Source organism: Puntigrus tetrazona, chromosome 22 (assembly GCF_018831695.1).
Source record: "Puntigrus tetrazona isolate hp1 chromosome 22, ASM1883169v1, whole genome shotgun sequence".
NCBI classification, from domain to species: domain Eukaryota; kingdom Metazoa; phylum Chordata; class Actinopteri; order Cypriniformes; family Cyprinidae; genus Puntigrus; species Puntigrus tetrazona.
Genome location: NC_056720.1, coordinates 12,346,783 through 12,363,685, shown reverse-complemented (window position 1 = coordinate 12,363,685; position 16,903 = coordinate 12,346,783). Strand labels below are relative to the sequence as shown.

The 16,903-nt window shown below is 39.0% G+C and overlaps 3 protein-coding genes across 3 annotated transcripts; all 3 read left to right on the top strand.

Annotated features, from left to right (window-relative positions):
- Positions 1 to 290: 290 nt before the first annotated feature.
- polr3f (polymerase (RNA) III (DNA directed) polypeptide F) lies at positions 291 to 6,003 on the top strand. The gene is made up of 9 exons (XM_043223779.1): positions 291 to 495; positions 1,067 to 1,184; positions 1,271 to 1,338; positions 1,808 to 1,875; positions 1,990 to 2,102; positions 2,180 to 2,323; positions 2,401 to 2,508; positions 3,647 to 3,838; positions 4,579 to 6,003. The coding sequence occupies exons 1-9, from the start codon at positions 440 to 442 to the stop codon at positions 4,654 to 4,656; spliced, it is 945 nt and encodes a 314-aa protein (XP_043079714.1). The 5' UTR covers positions 291 to 439; the 3' UTR covers positions 4,657 to 6,003.
- Positions 6,004 to 6,192: 189 nt separating this feature from the next.
- Positions 6,193 to 10,780, top strand: nptxrb (neuronal pentraxin receptor b). Its single transcript, XM_043223778.1, has 5 exons — positions 6,193 to 7,037; positions 8,208 to 8,442; positions 8,524 to 8,765; positions 9,007 to 9,186; positions 9,620 to 10,780. Exons 1-5 carry the CDS (start codon positions 6,345 to 6,347, stop codon positions 9,851 to 9,853), a joined length of 1,584 nt encoding a protein of 527 aa, XP_043079713.1. The 5' UTR covers positions 6,193 to 6,344; the 3' UTR covers positions 9,854 to 10,780.
- A 2,091-nt stretch (positions 10,781 to 12,871) lies between these two features.
- Positions 12,872 to 14,668, top strand: dnal4b (dynein, axonemal, light chain 4b). The gene is made up of 4 exons (XM_043222331.1): positions 12,872 to 13,021; positions 13,506 to 13,588; positions 13,890 to 13,973; positions 14,068 to 14,668. Exons 2-4 carry the CDS (start codon positions 13,517 to 13,519, stop codon positions 14,230 to 14,232), a joined length of 321 nt encoding a protein of 106 aa, XP_043078266.1. The 5' UTR covers positions 12,872 to 13,021; positions 13,506 to 13,516; the 3' UTR covers positions 14,233 to 14,668.
- The last annotated feature ends 2,235 nt before the right edge of the window (positions 14,669 to 16,903 follow it).

Here is a 16,903-nt window from a genome sequence, read left to right as displayed (position 1 = left end):
ATATAGTGGGTTTCAAGATGTTGTAAATTCTTCTCGTCCTCCAGGACAGTAGGTGGCAGTATGAACCTTTTGGTTGGTGAGCACTGTGCCGGTCTGTGTTGCCAGGTCCGTTGATTTTTGACTTGTTTTGTTGTAAATCGCGGTTGTTAGTCCTTGGAGTTTTTTTTAAACACCCCTAAATTTATTAGTGTATGTTATGAGTGCATGTTTATTTTTTTTCCAATAGAGTCAAGTCTCCGATTGAGGGCTTGTGTTTTAAACCCTCCGTATTCCTTATTTTATGTGATCTGGCAACCCAGCAGCCAGCGAACTCTCCCAGTGTATCGCAACAGCATGATCGCAGAGTGCAATTCGATACAGCTTTACATTTATATTTGAATGTGCGTTTATTAATGCTGACATTTAACTTTCGCGTCAAGGAGTTCCTTTCTAATGAACAATGACAGAAGTTAAAGTCAAAAAGGAGTCCACGGACCCTGTAGATATCGAGAATAGGTGAGTTATACATGGCCTGTTAACAACAAATGACAACATGTGGGTGGATTTAGAACCAATTAAAGTTAGCGTAAAAGCTACGCTGTGTTTGTTGTGTATTGCAGGTATTTATAAACAGAAGTTTATAGAAAGACTGACCCATCTCCGATTCACTAGATAAGATAGGTTACAACATGTGAATGTTTTTAATGTGAAGACGTTTGTTTTTAATAGCGTATGAGTTTATACATCAAGTTAATTATGTATTTATCTATAATGTATTTATCTATAATTCTGCCCAGTGCATATTTTTCTGCATTCAAGACTTCACGCACAAGTTCCGTAAACGTAGTTACGTCAGTTATGTCACGTGCGTTCAAATGATTTTGGTACGAATTAAATTTATTCTGTGAACTCTATTTAATAATCTATGGACTCTATTTCTCATTGGCACAAACTGACCAAAACAAGAAGCTTTAATCGCTGCTTTAATGTAATGCAGCCATTTTTAACATTCTCGTGCTGCTGCAGAGAATGTTGGGAAATGTAGTTGATTTCGATCCTATTGATTTTTTTTTTGCTCTCTGGAAAGGATAAAAGAGCTGTGTCAGCAGTTTCCACATGGGATCACAGACCAGGTCATCCAGAATGACATGCCTCACGTTGAGGCGCAGCAACGGGCCTCGGCTATAAACAGACTACTGTCTGTGGTGAGATGTTCAGATCCAGGTGACATTGAATGAAACGTGTTTCCCGGCTTTTATGCTCATATCTGATACAATATTTCTGTTCTCAGGGTCAATTGGACTTGCTTAGAAACAGCAATGGCCTTTTATATAGGCTTAAGGATGTTCAGTCTGCAAGGTTTGTCTCTGTAAATGCACGCACAGCTTATATTTATAGTGTATACAGAATTAATAGAAAATTAAATAATTATATCATTTAATTTCATATTAATTCGGTTAAACGTTTTTGGGCAGTTAGATATTAATGTTTTTTAAACATTAAAAATTATTTTACTCTCCAGGCCTGCATTTTTTTAAAATCCAAAGTACAGCAAAAGCAATAATTTACTACTTAAAATAAGTACTTTCTATTTGAATATATTTTAAAATATAATTTATTCCTAGGATTTTTATTTTTATCTCCAGTCACGTGATCCTTCATGAATCATCCCAATATGCTGTCCAAAATAACGTTTGATATATATATATATATATATATATATATATATATATATATATATATATATATATATATATATATATATATGGACATTCAAAAAATATATAATTGATTATTGATTAAAATTATATACCTTTTTTTTGTACAGTAAAGTGAAAGGTTCTGATAATCAAGAGAAACTAGTTTACCAGATCATAGAAGATGCTGGAAATAAAGGTACAGTTATTTTTTTATCATTTGCACAATGCATTTAGCTTGTGTTTCATTTTTCAGCATATAATATATGGATGAAAGCGTATTTAAATCGCACGCATCTTCTGTTTTCCAAAGGAATTTGGAGCAGAGACATCAGATATAAGAGTAACCTTCCGCTCACGGAAATCAATAAAATCCTCAAGAATCTCGAGAGTAAGAAACTCATCAAAGCAGTGAAGTCGGTCGCGGTGAGTTGATCTCCAACCAATTCTTAAACGGTAAAAAAAAAAATATTCAGACCTGCTGAAATGTCTTTCCCACCCAGGCCTCAAAGAAGAAGGTGTACATGCTGTACAACCTGCAGCCGGACCGATCTGTGACAGGAGGAGCCTGGTACAGCGATCAGGATTTTGAGTCCGAGTTCGTCGAGGTTCTCAACCAACAGTGCTTTAAGTTCCTGCAAAGTAAGGTGAGATTGTGACGCTTCGTGTTCTTATTCACGACCTTGAAGGTTTAAGACTCGAACAGAAACGAGTGTGTTTTCAGGCCGAAGCGGCGCGAGACAGTAAGCAGAGCCCCATGGTGCAAAGAAACAGCTCGTTCGCCACCTCTCATGAAGTGTGGAAGTACATCTGCGAGCTTGGCATCAGCAAAGTGAGTGTGAAGAATATCTTCGAGAAATAGCTCGGGCAAAAATGAAGATGTGCTGAAAATGCAATTCAGGATGTAAACGAGCTTGGCTTTTCATTGGAACAGATTTGGAGGCTTGCTCCAACAAGTGATGCTCAGGAGTGAATGGGTGCCGTCAGAGTGATTACAAACATCACGATAATCCACACCACTAGTACATCACTTAATGTTTTGCTGCAAATCCGCCTTTAACTTCCAGCTAAAACCAGTCATCTATACATAAAACGCTTTCTCCGGTGGGTAAAGCTGTCTCGTCTGAATCGGGAGAGAAATACGCGAGCGCCAGATCGAAAGGGTTCTAAGCAAATATGTTGGTGAATATTGATGTACAGGGACAGACGGAGTATAGTATTTGTTTCTTAAATAAAACACAGCTTTGGGCTTCAGAAGATATTAATTGGAATGGAGTGATGTCTTTAGCAGCTGTTTGGACGCTCATTCTGACGGCACCCATTCACTGCAGAGCATCCACAGTATGGAAGTTTCCCCCACTAAGTAAGAAATAAAAAAGGTACACATCTGACTTTTTTTTTCCCTCAGAATTGTGAGAAATAAACTTGCATTTCTGACAAATAAACAATTGTGAGATATAATGCCAGAATCGCGATATATAAAAATAAAAAATATATGTATATGTATACATAAATATATGTATATGTGTATATATATTGTGATATATATATATATCACAATTGTAAGTAATGAATCAGAATTTTTAAGTAAATTTGCAATTCTAACTTTATAACTTGCGAGTTAATATCTCATAATATATCTTGCAATTCTGACTTTTCAGAATTAAGGTATAAATTTGCAATTCTGAGATAAAGTCCCATTTTGAGGTAAAAAAAAAACTGGTCTCATAATTGAGACTTTATATAATTTATAACCCTTTATAACCCCAAATTTCATGCTTATCATGCAGTTCTGACTTTATATCTCACAATTGTTTATTTATGAGTTTATTTATGATCGTGAGATATAAACCTGTAAAGTCAGAATTGCACGTTTTGAATGGCCTAAAAGTGAATATACTTCCAGCATTTTTTTTTTCAGGCTGAACTGTACCTTTCGGTAACGAACTAAATGGATTGAATGCGTTTAGGTGGATTTGTCCATGGAGGACATCGAGACCATTCTAAACACGCTCATCTATGACGGCAAAGTGGAGATGACCATAATCGCCGCTAAAGAGGGGACGGTGGGGAGCGTAGACGGACAGATGAAGCTCTACAGGGGGGTGAACCCTATAATTCAACCCACCGGCCTGGTCAAAACACCGTGTGGGCTGTGTCCGGTAAGCTTTTAATATATAGATCAATATTAGGCTGCTGCTTAGGGCAGTGCTTTTTAAATGAAGTCACATTAAAAACCAATCGTTTCTTTTCAATCACAGGCAGCGTGCGTTTGATAGGATGCCGCTAAATATGCTGATTTGCATCACTTAATAGCATAAAGAACGATTATTGACATTGAGAACGATTTAAGAAACCATTGTTGATACAGAAGCACACCCTTTGTGCGATTTATTGTTTTTCACGTTCGAAATACAAGCGAGATCACAGTTTTTCATTGCAAATGATTTAAAACTATTTTAAATAATGTAATAAGCGAGTATTTTACGCTTTTGAATCGTTTAAAAACCATTGTCAATATTGTTTGCTATATTTTCAAATCTGCAACAGTACCCTTTTCGTCTCTCTGCGTTTTTCGTGAATCTGCAGCTTTGAACTGTGCCACCTACTGGCGATGTTTAGTTTTAAATCATTTATTGCATGCTTTAATATTTTTATTAATAATACGCTTAATGGAATGGTAAGAATATGACATAAAAACACGACATGCAGTTAGGCTTTTTGCCTAAGGAAAAAAAAATAGACATGCAAATCAATTTAAGGGGGGAAGATAGTGTCCCTTAATGGCAAAGGTGTAAGCATTTCTTTATTGGAACGCATCTTTAGGCCGCCTTTAATCATTTTGGGGTGACCTACGCCTTTAATGTGTTAAAGTTAACCACAGGACCTCTCTGCTCTGTAGGTGTTCGATGACTGCCATGAAGGGGGCGAGATCTCTCCGTCTAACTGCGTTTACATGGCCGAGTGGCTGGATTTCTGAAAAAGCCAAACAGGACGTCTTTTGTTTTTCTCTGTGGAGAAAGGGTTTTTCGTGCAGCATCCGATGTCTTTTTTTATTTGCGTTTCGAACACTGATGGCTTTAACGACTCGAGCAGAACTACACGAAGCGAATAAGAAGAAGCTTGGACACACAAAGACTGATTTTTTTTTTTTCGTTTGTTAGGTTTTTTTTTTTTATTGCTTCTCTTCACCCACAGATACGTCTTTAAAGATATACCTCAACCGTTTCAGTGAATAAAGGTTTTCGTAGTTGAAAGGTAGTCCGCACGTCGGACGGTGTGTTTGTGTGCCTCCGTCGTTTTTAACGGCACTTGTGTTTTTATGAGGATATTCTATGAATCAGTAAATTCATGATTTCAGCGTAGCCGCAAACTATTGAGGTAAAAAAAAAAAACTCAGTGCCTAAAAAAAAAAGGTTTGGAGTTAATCTGTGTCGTTGTCATGATTGGCATATTTTAATTATTTAAAAAAAAGTTTTTTTGTAATTTATGATATCACAAATTTGCATTTTAAGCAACGATTCGATTTTAATTATTTTTTTTTTTCTGATTTCTGTGCCAATGCATTGTGCCAAACACTCAAGGTTTATGCAGAGTACACTGCATATTTTTATTTTATTTATTTTTTATCTTTCTCACTGATACTATTTCACATGCATTTTTAAAAAGTGAACGTCATGGGAATTTTGCCTAAATAATTAGCGCCGTGACTAATGGCCAATTATGGCATCCCTTTCATTTTCACCACCCGCGTCAGTTTATTATGTGCTGGAGTACGTCGATACGCCGGAAGGGCGCGTGTCTTTAATTTACTTTTTAATTTTGTGTGCGTGTACGAACTGCTTTTCAAACATCAGCCAGAATATGAAAGAAATTAATACTTTTGTTCAGCAATGGTGCATTCATTTAATAACTGAGCGACTGTAAAGACTTGCAAAACTAATCATTTGTATTTAAAAAGTGCCGTCCAATTGAACTTATGCAAAGAATCCTGAAGAAATAAAATATTAATTGCATAAATCAGCAGCACAGCGATTTGCATGAAAAAAAAAGTTATCTTCCACCCACAGAAACTCATTTTTATGTTATTTCATCGAATAAACAAGACTTTCAAAACCGTTTAAAAATATTCAAGATGCTAAACCATAACCGTATATAACCGCTGCTTCGGGGGATGTTTAAACAGCTTGTCATTCATTTAGATTAGTTTAAATGTCAGAGCAGTCATTTCCATTTCCAAAGTTGTTATGAATTTTTTAACGCATCGATTGTGAGGTTACATCAATGATGCGCAAAGCATAAATGCATCCAAATACATAAAATCAGACGTCTTTATCATACTGTATTTCTCTTCGGTAACGTATAGAGAATTTATAAATGTCGATGAAGAGACCAAAAGGTGTTTATATCAATGTGACACATCACGCATTTTCATCACAGTCTCTCACCACCCTCTATTGCGCGCGGTAGCCATAGAAACCGGCCAGAGGGGCACTTAGCAACAGAAAAGGAGGAGGCGCAGTATCATCTGCTGCGAGCGGAGGAAAAAACAGCCGATGCGATCGACCTTCATTTCATCCAGACCCGCTTCTGACGGTGAACACCGCTCGTTCGTAAATACCAAACCTCTACAAAGCTACGGTTTCACTGTGAGCCTCAGTCGGCGCGATGAAGTTCGTCGTGGTTTTAGTCTCCGCCGGCCTCCTGGCTTTTCTCGGCGCGGTCATCTGCATCATCGCCAGCGTGTATTCACGATCCTCGGCCGCCGCGCCCCAAGCGCTATCCGACAACCGCTCACTGTCTCTAATGGAGCCGCTGCCCGGATCCGTAGCGCACGCCGGGCCGCTCGGAGCTCTCCACGGTGCTGAATCGTACGAAGGCGGCGGACTGGATATCGGCCTGGAGATGCCTTCGCTCAATGAGCTCAGTGCTGGGGAGGTGACTGGGCCGAGTCCGAAACGGTTCACCCTCAATCGACTCATTTGCACCCCCGTTCCCATCACCGATTGCAAATCCAGGGGGTTGAGAGAACAAGCCGACGACCCTTTTGCGGAAGAGGAGGACTGGAGCCTCCGCACCACCGCTGAGGAGCTCCGGCAGATCGTCATGCAACAGAACGACCAGATCCTCATGGACCAGAGGACCATCACGGAGCTCACCGGGAAACTCTCGGAGTGTGAGAGCGGGCTGGAGGAGAGGAGTCTGCACGAGAGGAGTATGGGGGTTTGGGCGGGCAACCGTCGCCACATGGCCGGGGACGATGTGAGCGGCTCGGTCGCGGTGCAGCTGCAGACGGCGCGGGCCGTGGAGGAACTGGAGAAAGCCATTCTTCAACTCAAAGATCGCATAGAAAAGTTGGAGGTTGGTATGAGAAACTATATACACTTATAACAAAACAGATTTGTGGGATCTGGTGCCGTGGAGATGCTTAGGGGAAACGGTTTTGTATGCAAGGATGTGTGCAAATGTCAAGATTAGGGGGATAATTAATAATCATGTCTGTTTATATTGTAGTAAACAGACACAGTGAATTGAAAAAAAAAATCAAAACAATAGACAGCATCACAAAATTTGTAATGGTTTTACTGGTTATGATGGTAATCTGTACTGGTTTTAATGGAGACTGTAATGGATCCTGTGGGTTACTACTGAGTAGTTTCCTTGTTTAAACCACTAAATGATAATCGAATATGCCCCAAAACTAATTACAGATTTTTTTTAATGATTAAAAGACGGTTTGTAATGTTAGTTCATATTGCATTGGTAGTGGAAACCATTAGAATTTTTGTGATGGTTTCTATTGTTTTAGCAGGGTTTTAATGTGTTTTTCTCACCTGGTGAGAGGTTGCTTTCCCCTCCATCTTGTTCATCTCTTGGGTAGAAAGACATACATAAATCATGAAGGAGGAGAGAATAGTGCAGGTTCTCAGCCAGCTGGAACACAGTCAGCAGTCACACCTGAATTGTAGATGTTGTGATATTGACTAATGGACCAGAGTTATTATTGCTGAAATTAAAAAATAGATTTTCTTTGGCATTAGGGCAAGATTTCGATATTATCAAAATAAATGTTTTCTGCAAAGCTTGAATTGTGAAAAACTACATAAAATAAATGTGAATGTATTTACTCATGTCCTTCCAAACCCATATACCACGAGAGAAGAAATTGTAAGAAATGTAGTGGCCACTGTTTTCTATGCAATTGCAGGGAGCTTTCAAGCTTCAAAAAGCATGTAAAAGGCCCATAAAAGATTTAAAAGGGTACATTACATAACTCACGTATCATACTTAAAGTCTTTTGAAACCATACAATGAGTGTTTGAGGAACAGAAAAAAAAAGTCTTTGCTGGCTCAAAATCCTGACATCCATTCTCCTTAAATGAAAGTTAATTCAAAAATTATGTCTGATTTAAGAACAAATAATTTTCTCGAGTTCCTGGTAGTCAAATGGATCTAATATAGTCAAGTGTGCTTGTTGAACAGGATGTATTAAATTTTGCAATATTGACTTCTTGCATAATTCTCTCATAGTTGGAGATAGGCCCGGCAGCGATGAACCACTCCGAGCATACTGTGAGCACACTGGGGAGTGTAGTGGTGGGCGAGCCTGGCAGGCCTGTGGAGGATCTGGAGGGAGAACTGGAAAAAAAGATTAGGCTGCTGGAAAAAGAGAGGAAGAACCTCCGAAAAGAGACCCAGAGCCACCACCAGCACATAGACCAGGGAATCAACACCCTGCAAGAACGTATTGCAGAATTGGAACAGAGTAAGTAGTAAGGTTTGGTCAAACTCAGGGATTAAATGCTATCTTCTTTCTGAACTCACTCTGTCAATTTTTCCTTCTCAGGTCTTACAGATTACAGTTACCCACAAGGGTATAAACTTTCTTTCCCTGTGCGGACTAACTACATGTATGGGCTTGTCAGGCGGAATATACCAGAGATGTACGCCTTCACAGCGTGTCTGTGGCTCAAACCTGCTGAGAGTGGAATTGGGACACCATTTTCCTATGCTGTACCGGAACAACCCAACGAACTTGTCCTGTTGCAGGGCATTCATAATCCAGCAGAACTACTCATAAATGACAAGGTAAGAACTACTACACTAGGGTTCCTCAAATGTGGAACTGGAGGGACACTGTTGACCCTGAGTCAAAGACACCTGAGCAAGCTAATCAAGGTCTTCAGAGTTACTACAAAATTTATAGGTAGGGTTTGAGCTAAACTCTGCAGAGCAGTGGCTCTCCATGCTCAGATTTGAGGATCCCTGTACTATACCTTCATCTTTTTGCAATACAACACAAGGACTCAACTGTTCCTTCTATTTACAGGTGGCACAGCTTCCTCTGTCTTTGCCCCAGGGTATCTGGCAGCACATATGCGTAAGCTGGACCCTACGTGATGGAGTTTGGAAAGCATATCAAGGTGGAAAGCTGAGAGGACGGGGCGAAGGTTTGTCCGCATGGCACCCAATCAAATCTGGAGGTGTCATGGTGTTGGGACAGGAACAGGTAAGATAGACAGTGAATCCTTGAAGAGTCTGAATACACCCTCAAAGTTACACTTTTGCTCTTGGAACAAAATGTGTAAAAATCATACCTTCAGTGGTGCGAAAGCTCGACCCTTTTTGGAGCAGTATCTCTGCACCTTATTTTGCCTTTGAAAGGATTCAAAAGTAGTACCATAAAGGCAGTACCATAAAGATACATATTTTTACTCTATTAGGGGTACAAAGCTGTCCTTTAAAGGATTGTGGCTCCATATTTTGCGTATTTTTCCTGACAAATTTAGCAACTGTAAAGGGTTGTTAAAGTGCAAGGGCATACCTTTTAGGGTGCAACCCAGTGGAAAGGTCTTGGACTGTCAATGGTACCATTTTTGCACAGTTTTTCAACAATGTTTATCCATGCGTAACCCCTCTTCTCTCCTTTGGCTCCTCTCCAGGACACTCTTGGCGGGCGATTTGATGCATCCCAGGCTCTTGTTGGGGAGCTTTCGTTGTTTAATCTATGGGACCGGGTGTTGTCGCCAACAGAGGTTGCTGCTTTGGCGGCATGTTCAGAGTCTCCCCGGTTGGGGAACATAGTGCCCTGGACAGACCGAGACGTGGACGTGTTTGGAGGGGCCGTCAAGGACTCCGTGGACCCCTGCCTTCAAAGCTCCCATCCTCGGCAGTGAGCAGGGCTATGGGTTGATACCTTTCTTTTTGTGAGGCGAGGGTAAATGAGACAAAAATGACCTGAAAGGTATGACAACTGTGCCGTGGCCCCGGTCTGTGTATAGAATATATTTACCGTAGAGCTACACTCTCACTGAGTGTTTGTTTCTGCAGGGAAGGGATTTGTCTGTGCGTGTTGTTGTGTTACTTCGGATAGAGCTGCTGCCGAAGGCTTTTAAAGGCCTGTTTGCGTCTCGTGTTGCTTATGTTACTTCATGCCCTTCTTCTCAAAGCATTACCGCACAATTGTCCCTTCAGATATAGAGAATGTTGTTTTAATACGATGGATGTGGCTCATTCTCACAGCATTTGTCTTGCTGTCGTTTCATTATTTGTGTACAGTGGAGCTTTCGCTTCTTTCCCAGAGCAGCTTTTTACTTTCTTGTTTTTATTACCGGTCCCTTAGGGTCACTTCACTTGTTATTTCAGTCCGGCAGCACTCGAAGGTGTACAACGTCTTATCTTTATCATAATATGTTTGAAATGTTGGGCATTTGGTCACATGGGTCTTTACTCTGCTGTATATCTTTTCTCACAGATTCAGCGAGATCCAAAACAGTTTTTAAACCAAAATGTGCTATTCGAAGCTTAATGTTTTAAACATCACACTAAATTTTAAAGATGTGCAGACCACACACTATGAAAATATGAATGTAAAACAGTGTTTAGCATCTTGTCGTGTTACCATTGCACTGCATCTAGCCCTACTTGCCCCCTCACAGAGAAAAGCTTAAGGGGAAGTGCCTGTCTGTTTATTTGACTCTTGCTATTGGTTGATGATCAGCTGTGATGTCAGTATAGTGCTTCTTCATATTTGCACCACCAAGGATCTACAATGATATTGTGTCAAAAGTGGATGAAAATATTAAAACTGTGAAGAAAATGAACTATGAGCGTAAGTTGTCTTGTTTACATGTCTGTCTATCTATCTATCTATCTATCTATCAAAAATATATACATAATATAACACTGTATATGCATCTCAAGTTCATGCAAATCCTGGTCATTGTTATTCTCATCCTCTCACTGCTCTCTTCACTCTCTTGATGCTGCTGTTGAATTATAGATGTGTGTTAATCACCCCCTCCATCACATTGACCCCTGCTGCTTCTCTCACACCAGCAACTTCCTCTCTCTCTCTCTCTCTCTCTCTCTCTCTCTCTCTCTCTCTCTGAGTGTTTTCTCTTCTATAAAGTCACTGCATTTGCCATTTGAATTAATTGAATCTTTTCAATACAGACAAATGTAATAATCATAAGCCAGCTGTGCATCCGTCATGCATCCTTCCGACAATCGCATAACAATAACGTCATGACATGGATGATGTACAACGGACGCTTTTTTCTTCACAGCACTTGTCAGACACATTCATAAAGCAACGCTTTTCTTGGTTGTAAAGCTCTGTACCTGTCGTCATGTTTCAGGCTCCTATCTGCAGCGAGCCTTCTCTCTTTTCTTATTTTCCTAATGTACAATTCTTGCTTATATTCTTGATCAAATCAGTTAGATTATCCCCTCCCCCTGCTTTTAGTAGGTAAATCTATCTAGAAACTGAAAATCCCCTATAATCCACAAATCAAACAAGGTCTGTCTGGGAAACTCATGGAAAGCTTTTAGATGATCAGGTGTCTCAAAATCAGCCCTATCCAACGCATTACATACAGTAACCTACAAATGGCTGGCTTAATGCTCTCCCTGAATATTAAATTGGGATATATGAGAAAATCTGTAGCCTTGTTGCAGTGTTGTAAAGGGTTTCCTGTTAACATTTAAAGGGATTGTTCATCTTCTATATGATCTTCAAGTTGTTCCAAACCTGTTTCCTTCCTCTGCTGAACGTAAAAGAAGATATTTAGTAGAATGTTAGTACCCAAAAAGTTGACTTCCATAGTATGGATAAAAACGAATGGCTATTAGCAACTGCTTGGTTATACTCTGAGCAGCATTGGTTCTTGCTGACAGCTCTCAGATCAGTGTGACAGTTATCTGGGGCAAACTCACCAGCTGTGCACAGATGTATCTAGAGCTTAATAGGGTCAGCAAAAAGCAAGAGAGTAAACAACACAGACGAATGTAGTGGGACCAATGCATCTAGACAGCAGGCTTCACCCTGCTCAGACCGCAGTAAGGTTATATGGGGATAAAACACAGCTGGTGTCTGCGCTCATAAAATACTGAGCTTAAAGAGATACCAAAAACGACATTTACTCGTTGTGTGGATAAAAGTTTTGTCAGTATTCGGCCTGAAGTTTTGGAATGACGTCAAAGCAGGTAAATGAGAACAGAATATTTATTGTTGGTCATTTTTAAAAAACAAACAAACAAAAAACAATAAGGCATGACTTGACAACAGCTGTGTGTTTTAAAGAAATAAACCCTTTAAGACTTTTTAAACTTAAAACTTTAAGCTTCTGGCCAACATATCAGTCTATATAAATTTGCTTAGAACTTTTTGGTTGATGTGGTGGTTGATCTGTGCATATTTCTCTCCAGATTCATGACTGTTACTGGTGAAATTTACAAGATGCCTGTAGATGTTTTAGCTGAAAGTAGTAATAGTTAAAAAAAAATGATGGATTTGTTTCTTACAAACCGAAGCTCACGTCACAAGACGTCAATTGATGAAGTGGAATCACACTTGTGGGTTATATTAATGTTTTTATCAGTTGTTCGGGCTTGCATTCTGATGGCACCCATTCACTGCAAAGGATACATTAGTGATGAAGTAATATACAGTAATGGTAAATTTCCCCAAATCTGTTTAGATTAAGAAATCTATGCTACATCTACAATGCTACAAGTTTTCAGCAAATTTTACTAGCATGCTCGTTCAAAGATACGCTACTTCTTAAATTAGCCTTTTACAATTCTATGTTCTCATAAATGAAAAGACCAGAGGGAAAAAATATTGCTAAATGATCATATAAATGACTAGACACATGCCGGTGCATGACGTGTTCTTGAACGAACAGACGAACGACACGCCCCCTGACCAATCACCACAAGCGACGCGTTACGAAGGGCGGGGTTACGCTCACAGCTGTCGCGCAGGAGTGGTTGCCATGGTGGACAAGTGTCTCTAGCGATGTCGGTTTAAGCACATTGAACTTCAGTTTTCTTTTATCACGGTACGTAAATGTCTCGTTATACTTTCAAAGCTATTTTATATGCAACGTTAATCACATAGGCAGATAATACAATGTCAGTGGAAATAAAAACCAGCGACCTAGCCATACAAGTTAGCTAAGCAAGCTAGCAAGCTAACAGTTTTCCTAATAACTTACTATTCTTTTTCCAAAACAAAGCCAATAATCGTTTCATAAGCATGCAGGACTATTACTAACTATTGTACAACGTGTTAAAATGTGTATATATGACATTTATTTCAACAAAAAGTATGCATTCGCATTATTGTTTGGTCATGTTATCAGGGTTATTGAATTCTGTTGAAATATTATTATATATTTTTTTATTAATATTTCTGTACTATGGTATATCCGAGTACCACAGTGTTACTGATACCACATATTCAAAAGCTGTTAATATAATAGCCATCCATAGATATTAATTTGATTTCTGGTATATTAAATCTGTTTATTTATTCTCATCTAGAACTTAACATCATGGCAGAGACGGTCGATGGCAAGAAGGACGAGGCAGACTACAAGAGACTACACAGCTTTCCTCTCATACGGGTAAAAACTGTTGCATGACGGACTTCTTCAAATTATAAAAGCGTGGAAAAGCACATTTATGTCAAGCATGGCATTGGTGACACCAAAAATCATTGGTATGTTACACGAACTATACATAAAATATGCATCTTTTCTTTTGAGTTTTAAAGAAGTTTTAAAGATGCTTAAAGAAGGTTTTCTTCTTCCCTAAGCATCTATCTTTCTTTGGATCCGTCCAGCTGTCTTTAACCATGAAAAACTGGTCAAGTTTCACAACTTAAAATGAGTCTAAAAGTTTCAAAAACGCATATTTCATCCACAGCACACAGATATGTCTGAGGAGATGCGAGTGGAGACCATGGAGCTCTGCGTTACGGCGTGCGAGAAGTTCGCCACTAATAACGAGGTTAGTTGTCATTGACATCTAGGAGAAGCAGGCGAGATGTTACTGAGGTCTCCTTTGCGATCGTTCATTCCTTTGGGTGGTTCTTTCTCAACAGAGCGCCGCCAAAATGATAAAGGAGTCCATGGATAAGAAGTTTGGGAGCTCTTGGCACGTGGTGATTGGAGAGGGCTTCGGTTTCGAAATCACGCACGAAGTGAAGAACCTGCTTTACATGTTCTTCGGCGGAGGTTTGGCGGTGTGCGTATGGAAGTGTTCCTAACACTAAACCGCTTTCACGTGCTTTCCGACTTTATATTTATGACTGAACAGGGTGCATAATTTCACACGGTTTATTTTGAATGTAGCATTTTATGTTTTCTTCTCAGTTTTAACCATTCTCTCAAAGCTGGCGGGCCATCTGTTGGTTTTATCGTCTATCTCTACCACTCTTTCTCCATCTGTCTCTCGTTTCTGTCTTCTATCCGTCCATCCTCCGTCGCTCATGCTCATTTCCATTCCTTTCATGTTTTCTGAAGGACAAAGTATTTTTATAAGACAAATCCTATTTTTTAAATGATATGTGAATACATTCGATCTGTTTTTAAGACTTCAGATATTTTATAGGAGTTGTACATTTTGCACAGATGTAACGTGTATCCGTTTTATTAATAACTATTGTTATTGTCTTGTGTAATAAAACCTCATTAGAAATTAAACTCTTTTGTACCTGCTAGACATCATTTGATATCGCAGAAGAAAGTTCGCCCAATAATTTACTCCTTCTCAGGTCATTGAAGATGTAGAGGAGATCTTCGTGGAAACGGTTTTGGAGAAATGCGGCATTAAATTGATTGGATGCTCTGCGTTGAATGGGTGCCGTCGAAACGGCTGATAAAAACATCGAAATAATCCACCAGAAAAGCTGTTTAGACTCTAATTCTGATGATAAACGGATGCTTTTACATGAGCTGGAAAAAAAACAACCTTATAATTTATCCTCGCAATTTAATAGGCGTGTAATTATTGGAAAATATGTGTTTGTAAAGAGCAGGGCTCAAATGCTTTTCGGTGTTTGAAGCACATTTTATTTACTGATTATTGCACAAGGGAGGGTAGACATCTGGCTCAGAGCATCTGTTTACTCCGACGCACACTGACCTGCTGTCAGGTTACCGTGACCTCCGTACCAACAGACACTCATTAACCTTTCTTTGCTCACCTTTTTGACTTTTAAAGATTCGTTGCGGCAAAAGGACTTTTTCCTGTGTGCCTGGCCTTAATAAGTAACGCTTCCAGTCTACTGTGGAACGCGAAAATAGATGGTTAGCAGTATAAAAAATAAATGTGAATAACAGCAATTTTTTAATATAAAATAGTGGCAAATGCATAGTAAAAATGAATAACTGAAAAAATATGGTATGAATATGAAGTCCTTGCATGACTGTAGTATTAATTTAATATTTAGAGAAAAATGGTGGGCTGCAACTTGGTTCTATGTGCTAGTAGTTGATTGGATGTTCAGATATGCTTGCAGGGGCGGAGTTTAAGCAGACTAGTCAAGGCTATCTCACGATCAATTCGTACGTGTTTTATGAGGTGGCTAATTTTTACCAATTCGTATGACCTCTCTACGATTTGTGTAAGGAGTAAATTTAAGGGGCGGGGTTTGGAGTGGTCCTTCGTACAAATTTCCATTAAGTTAAATTTGCGTGTTTCGCATTTGTCATGCTTTCCTATCAAAATGCATGCTACAGATGCGAAAATCCAGAAAACCCGGAGGCATCGCGTAAACGTCACTGACACAACGTGAGGTCGGGTTTATATTATACCCTGCGAAAAGTTTGGACGAAAATGGGTTACGGAAAAAAAACCCCCACTCTTTGCGTTAATCGTCCGGCCTTTTGGCATCTCCCTTTTGATCAGCTTAATGTCAAAACTGTTACTTAGCAACCTGTACAGACATAACGTTACAGGATTTAATTATCACAGATGTATACATATCTATCCATCACGACGTGGCGTACACTTCCCCTTCTGCTGTGTATCTGGTCTTTGACTGCATGCTGTTACGCAACATTGGCAAATGTGCAGATCTGATCACGAAGGCACCAGGAGGTGCGAGGTGTACTCCGGGTTATTCATCTGCTGAGGGGTGTGTGTGGTGAATGTAGGCGCGTGTTTGCACGAGAGATGCTCGTTCCGGTCTGTTTCTGGGTTGCCATGGTGAGGAGGTCCCCCATCGGATGGTGAGATCACGAGACCCAAAAGAGCATTGTTGCACTTGTTTCTCCTGATTTGGAATTAGCAGGTCTAGCGCCAAATTCGGTCAAGTAGGCTTGCAAGAGTTCTCTACATGACAAGTAGAATTATGTTACGTGAAAGCATATTGTACTTAGGAATATTGGGGAAAAGAAGGCAAGACTGCAATGAAAGGAGAAAAATTTCAGTTTTTGCATACTTTAAAGTAGAATAATTTTGTAGTTTGTTGGCCCGACTGTGATTATCTATTCGTTTATTTATTTTGGTAGCGTACTATCAAAATATATATATATATAAAAAAAATAAAACATGTTCCTATTAAAGTGTCTGGAATGTAACAGTTTTGTTTATAAAAATGGAAAACATCATATTTTGTAAGGTCTTCATTTTCGTTTTTAAAATCTTGTTAAGACATTATTTTATTAATTTTATTTTCATAAATATTAATACTTTGATATTATTCTTACTAATTTCTGTCAGGAATTATTATTTATTTATTTTAAAAATAAAAATAGAAACCCAAACTGTTGAACTAAAGTAAAAATAAAATTATATTTGATTTGATCAAAATACCAAAATTTTATTGTCTATAAAATTTATTTAGAATTTTAGCATTGTTTAATATTGAATTCTAAAAGATAATTAAAAAAGAAATTATTCAACTGTTAAAATTTCATAAAATCATTACAATA

Coding starts and splice junctions, on each gene's coding strand:
- dnal4b (XM_043222331.1), top strand. CDS start 13,517: ATGGCAGAGACGGTCGATGGCAAGAAGGACGAGGCAGACTACAAGAGA. Junction 13,589..13,889: donor ACAGCTTTCCTCTCATACGG/GTAAAAACTGTT, acceptor TTTCATCCACAG/CACACAGATATGTCTGAGGA. Junction 13,974..14,067: donor AGTTCGCCACTAATAACGAG/GTTAGTTGTCAT, acceptor CTTTCTCAACAG/AGCGCCGCCAAAATGATAAA.
- nptxrb (XM_043223778.1), top strand. CDS start 6,345: ATGAAGTTCGTCGTGGTTTTAGTCTCCGCCGGCCTCCTGGCTTTTCTC. Junction 8,766..9,006: donor AACTACTCATAAATGACAAG/GTAAGAACTACT, acceptor TTCTATTTACAG/GTGGCACAGCTTCCTCTGTC. Junction 9,187..9,619: donor TGGTGTTGGGACAGGAACAG/GTAAGATAGACA, acceptor GCTCCTCTCCAG/GACACTCTTGGCGGGCGATT.
- polr3f (XM_043223779.1), top strand. CDS start 440: ATGACAGAAGTTAAAGTCAAAAAGGAGTCCACGGACCCTGTAGATATC. Junction 2,509..3,646: donor GCGAGCTTGGCATCAGCAAA/GTGAGTGTGAAG, acceptor GAATGCGTTTAG/GTGGATTTGTCCATGGAGGA. Junction 3,839..4,578: donor CACCGTGTGGGCTGTGTCCG/GTAAGCTTTTAA, acceptor TCTGCTCTGTAG/GTGTTCGATGACTGCCATGA.